The sequence below is a fragment of the Fukomys damarensis genome, unplaced genomic scaffold (genome assembly GCF_012274545.1).
Source record: "Fukomys damarensis isolate Sample0158 unplaced genomic scaffold, DMR_v1.0_HiC HiC_scaffold_7, whole genome shotgun sequence".
NCBI classification, from domain to species: Eukaryota; Metazoa; Chordata; class Mammalia; order Rodentia; family Bathyergidae; genus Fukomys; species Fukomys damarensis.
The window spans coordinates 10690-16070 of NW_022900919.1; the positions used below are offsets into that span (position 1 = coordinate 10690).

Below are 5381 nucleotides of genomic sequence, written 5' to 3' on the forward strand. Positions count from 1 at the left end.
GGAGAGGAGGCCAGGAGAGCCTGGCCCAGCCTGTGAACCCTCACTGCGATTTCTGCTCTCCTCAGGAAGGAGACCCATGGGCGAGCCCTTCCTTCAAGTGCCCCACTGTGACCCAGCTCCAGCCCCGGGGGCCGAGGACAACGCTGTGGTAAACCGCGGGTCCCCACTCTCCCAGGCGATGTGACTCTACTTCTCCCAAACAGAAGCATGATGCTCGTGTCTACTCAGCAGCTTTCTTCCCAAGAGCTCTGCAGGTGCCACTTCGCTGGTCCTTCTGGTTTCTTGCGGCAGAGGAAGAGTGCACGGGAACTTGAGTGTCTCAGGTTCCCCAAAACCCAGCAGGCAGTGGAGCGGGAGTGAACAGGGCCCCGGGCCTGGGGTAAGGGACCAGCCAGGGAGGCTGGCCTTATGTACAGGTGTGTCCTGTGAGTCGGGAGATTGCTGAGACGTGGGGAAGAGATCAGCGTGTAGTGGAGCTGGTTTGGATTGTTTGGAGAGACAGCCAACCTGGGTCAGCGGTGAGGTCCGGGAGGAAGGGGTGGGCTGGGCCTTGGGCAAGCAGACTTGGCTTCGGGCCTTGAAGGTTCTCAAATGCAGGCAAGATAGGTGAAACCTGAAGAAAGACCCGAGCTCAGGGGTGCACACCTGTAACCCCAGCCACTCGGAGTCAGTGGCAGGGGGACCGCAGTCCGGCCCAGCTGTGGCAGCTCACTGAGACCCTGTTTCAAAGTCAAAGCTACAGGAGGTGCGCGGCCATCTCAGGGTTCAATCCCCCGTACCCCCGAGAAAAAAAGCGGAAGAGAGACGCAAGGGGCAGGCCCCACCACCTTCCAGGGCTTCTGACCACCGGAGACGGTGAAGCGGTTCCCTTCTGCAGCCCCAGGTCAGAGGACCCTTCGCCAGTGCGTGTGAACACTGAGGAGTTGCTAGTGCAAGCCTGCATCTGCTCCAGCCCATCTCCTTAGCACGAAATCTGCTCTCGGTCTCCAGAAATAATAGTGAAGAGGGTGGAGGAAGGCCCTGAGATCGCCCTCTGGGCCCCAGTGGCAGTATTCAGTTTGGTTGGTGATTTATTACTGCAATTAAGCTGTTGCTGGCTTCTTCTTCGGTACTCATGACACTACTGACTTCCCCCTAACTCTTACAGAGAAAGAAGCGGGAGAAAAAAGATAAGGTCAGCTGCTCTAAAGCATAAGGCTCTGGGTCATCTCTCAGATCCACAGCACTTGAAAAAATGGGCAGAAAAAAATACCACCAAAGCCATTGCTATGGTGCAGAAAGGGAGGCTGGAAGAGAAAAGAACCGAAACTCCCCAGCGTTTCGCAGGACATCTCGCCTCCCTGCCGGCTCTGGGCAGCGTGAGGGCCGTCAGCCTTGGCCTCGAAGCCTCACCCCAGCTTGTACCCCAAGCCCTCTCCAGACCCTGCTGTGCCCACGATTCGCTCCACTGATCCTGCAAGTCCCTTTCATGGCCCAAGCCCCAGCCAGTGCTGATACATCTTTCATCCAACAATGAGCAGCACACAGTGGCCCAGGCAAGATGCTGAGTATTTCTTATCACAGCGCCTGATTCCTAACTCTGCTACGAGCCAGGCTGCACTGAGGATGTCCTGTGCGTTCTGTCATTTAACCCTCGCAGCAGGCTCAGGGAAATACATCTCTGGTCTGCCTCCCTCCATCTCACAGGTAAGGAAGCCGAAGCCCAGGGGCCACTGTGCTCCACCAGGTTTACACAGCCAGCCGGGACAGAGATTCACACCCGCGACCCTCTGATGTCAGCCTGCGACCTAAGCACTACAATGCACCGCCTGGTCGAGAGGCGAGGACAGCCGCCTCCCGAAGCCAGGAACATGAAGGTTTGCCTTTGTGGAGCGCTCCCTCTTTTCAGACCATTGCAAGCCTGGCTTACGGTCTCCTTTTGAATGCACAAGTAAAAGCAGTGCTTCTAGGACGGACAGCGTAAGTCCTCGACTTAACGTAGCCAGTCTCTTTGCACTGGGTCATTTGCAAGATGGGCCAGAGCCTCAGACCCCAGCTCCCGCCCCTCCTCCAATCTGCACAGGAGGGAGCACCGTCCGGGGAGGCAGGCGGCGCCCCACGGCTGGCCGGAACTGTGGAGACTCACTGTTAAATACCCTGTAAGAACACCGCAGTTCACGGCCCCACATCTGGAGTGCTGTTCTTTCCCCTCCTGTCTGGCTCAGCCAGCCTTTACCGCAGAGACCGTGCCGGGGAACACGGCCTCCTCCCACCCAGCGAAACGGCGCAAACTCGGAACAATGCTGCCCTTGAAGCCCGACCATTTAAAAGCCTTTATGAAGCCCCCTGGGCCCTCAGTTATTTTGCAACAAGTCAAATCCCATGAAGAAATTCGCCTCTGCAGCACAGAACAGAGGGAGATTAAAGCAAAGGGCAGGGGCGGAGGAAGCAGTAAGGCCCCTGCTGCTCCGCTGGCCAGAACAGTGCATTTCCGTGCCCGGTCCCACGCAGAGACGATGTGCTCGGATGTGTGGCCTCGTGCGCCACCCGGACTGCTCTCCTGACACCGCTCCCTGGAAACACGGCGTGGCCGGCAGACGACGGGATGAGAAGGGCCTCTTCATGTGGGAGCCACTAGCTTTTCATTTTCTACACAGGCTTCAGTCTGCTGGAGGGATCGTCTGGGGTCCTGACTCCATCTAAGGGATGAAGCCTGGTGGCTTTGCTCTTGGCCTTTTGAGGGAACTCGCAGCACAGAGACAGAGGCGTTAGGACAGCGGGTGGGCGGGAGCGAGCACGGCGCTGGTGTAAAGCAGGGCAGTGCCACACAGCTCCCTGTCCTGTTTAATCACACTCTGAAATGGAACCAAAACATCAGAGAGGGCAGAACACAGACGAAACCACCACCAAATAAAAACAGTAGCCCAAAGAAAGTAGAGGCCTGCTTTCTATTACACCGCAGATCACAGAAGCAAAGGGTCTGCCAGCGACACAGTGTTCGCAGCAGTGTGGGGGGAGCGGCCAGTGACAGTCAGCGTGCCCCTCTCAGACACCACCGTGCTGCACAATGACACAGTGTTCGCAGCCCTGCAGTGTGGGGGGAGCGGCCAGTGACAGTCAGCGTGCCCCTCTCAGACACCACCGTGCTGCACACCGGGTCCCCAGGGCTCACCGGAGGCCAAGATGCAGAGTCCTGTTCAGGGGCAGATGGGAGGCAGGCACGTGGCGGGCGGAGTCCATGCCCCAATGCCGAAGTCTCCACCTCGCCTCCCCACCCAAAAGGGAATCCAACAGCGGGTACGAGGGGTGGAGCCGGCACTGGAGAAACTCCAGGAGAACAGCTGACAGGAGCATTTGCCAACCAGGACGGGGAGGAGGCTGCGGGGGGCACACGCTCTGTGCCCGCCCCTCCTCACACCTGGCCAATGCACCCTGGGCGCCCTGCAGCAGACAGCGTGAATCATCTCCTTCCCCTGCCCTCAGGAAACGGGGAGACGAAATTCATTCGAGGAGTATTTGTATGCCCTCCTGGTGAGCTCTTTCTGAGCCAGTGAGAAGACCACGAACCACATTTGGGGTTCCAGCTCCAGCTACCAGCAGGATCTGCGGCTCAAGGGACACCGGCCACCTTCCGGGCTCCGGGGACAGCAGGGAGTCTGTTGCAAGGGTCCTAAGAAGGAGGGGGCAAGGGCTGAGGGGTAAAAAAGTGGTAAAATCGGAACAGCTCTCAGGAATGGTGGCAGGAGACCTTGAAGGTGAGCCCTGCAGGGTGCGCTGCGAGGCCCCTCCCTGACTCAGCACAACCCGGACACAAGGCGCTGACGCCCATCATAAACAGGCTGAGAAGTCAGTGAACTTTGCTTCTGCACATACACGGCCCTCTGTCGAGAAAGAGTAATGCGTGCAGAACATGGAAACCAAATGTCTTAGATCTTGCTGACAACTTAGGGTGGAAAAAACCACTTCTTCCCTGTCCAGGGGCTGGCCGGCCCCTCGTGGTAAGTACTGTGTCCACCCAAGATCACCCCACCATCCGCAAACCCCCGCATCCCCAGGACCCTGCTCCTGGGGTCCACGAGAAGCCACAGAGCAGGTGAAACACAAGGTTTTTTCACCGGTTGCCCCGAGGGAGCGCACACACCTGTGGGGAGTTACAAAGATACCTGATCCTGACACGTGAACAGAGCTGGCGGCAGGGAAGCAGCCAGTGAGGCATTGTCATGGCCATCTGTCATGTTCACGAAGTGACTTCCTGTCCCCACCATCCAGCAACCAGCAAGCCTTGCGAAGGCCCTGGAGAAAGCAGTCCGCCTTAGCACAGCACAGCACAAAGCGCTGGGGCGCCAGGCGCTGGGATGCATCTCTGCCTGGGACCTGAGGTGCTAACCGCAGAGATGTGCAGCACCCAGGCACATCCCCAGGAAGCAGGGACAGGGGCTCTCCAGCTGCCTAGGAGGCAACAGGCCTGCACACCCAGCCTCCGACGGCCCCAGGCATTCTGCACGGCTGGCCCGACTCAGTGCACAGGGCCATCGCTGCCTACTCTCCTCACCCAGGAGCTCAGGAAAAGCTGGAGGTGCCGCAGATCTATGCCACAGGCTCAGAGTGCAATTCTAATCTATTCCCTTCCGTCTTCAAGCTCACTAGGCCTCAGTGCACATGGAACTTGCCCATAACCCAGCTCCAGACTAAGGCATTCAGAGACATCAAAGTGGAAGGTGGCTGAAGAGAATCAATACTATGAACTTGTGCCAAGGGTGTTTGTAACATGGGTCCGAGGTTTAAAAGCCAAAAACCAAACAAAAGTAAAACAAAACAAAACACCCATTACCATGCCTGCTGCTTTAGCAAGGTGCATCATAAAACAGCTTCTCAGAAGCACTGACATCTCTAAGGACAGAAAAGCCAATGGCCTTCACAGAAGGTGATGTTCCAGCTCTAAACATATTTTTCTGCCAGTTAGACCTCTGCCCTACAGAAGTCAGAGCTGCCTGACTTAAACATCCACAACTCCACTCAACAAATATTTCTCAGCTGCTGCTGGCCAGCCACTATGCCAGGTTTTGCTGGGGCAGAAAACGTGAATCGGATACATCTTCCGCCCTAGAAGCGCTTACAGTCCAGGAGGAGGCAGCCGGGCGGACACAGCAGGGACTCTGTATGCTGCCACAGGAGGGCAGGCGCTGTGGCCATTGTGCACAGAAGGGCCATGAGCCACAACCGCATTCCATGGCCACAAGCTCCCTGCAGTCCCCAAACGTGTCCAGGCCTGTGGACGCTGTGTGGGTCCCCAAAGGAACCCAGAAGAGGCTCTATTCTACAATTACCTCCCTGGGACAGACGGGGCCCTACATCTCACAGTGCCTTGGGACGGCACAGGCCACATGAGTCTTCCTCCATGT

At 57.4% G+C, this 5381-nt stretch overlaps 1 protein-coding gene across 3 annotated transcripts in view; it reads right to left on the reverse strand.

The window, feature by feature from the left end:
• Positions 1 to 5381, reverse strand: part of LOC117285189 (BMP-binding endothelial regulator protein-like) — a 27598-nt gene that overhangs the window by 8844 nt on the left and 13373 nt on the right. Inside the window, exon 3 of one of the 3 annotated variants that reach the window (XM_033761021.1) lies at positions 457 to 613. The exons of the other annotated variants lie outside the window; for them this stretch is intronic. Within the exon in view, the coding sequence (XP_033616912.1) occupies positions 461 to 613 (153 nt within the window). The 3' untranslated portion in view covers positions 457 to 460. Of the gene's footprint in view, positions 1 to 456; positions 614 to 5381 lie in introns of those variants that run through there. 3 annotated transcript variants of the gene reach the window in all.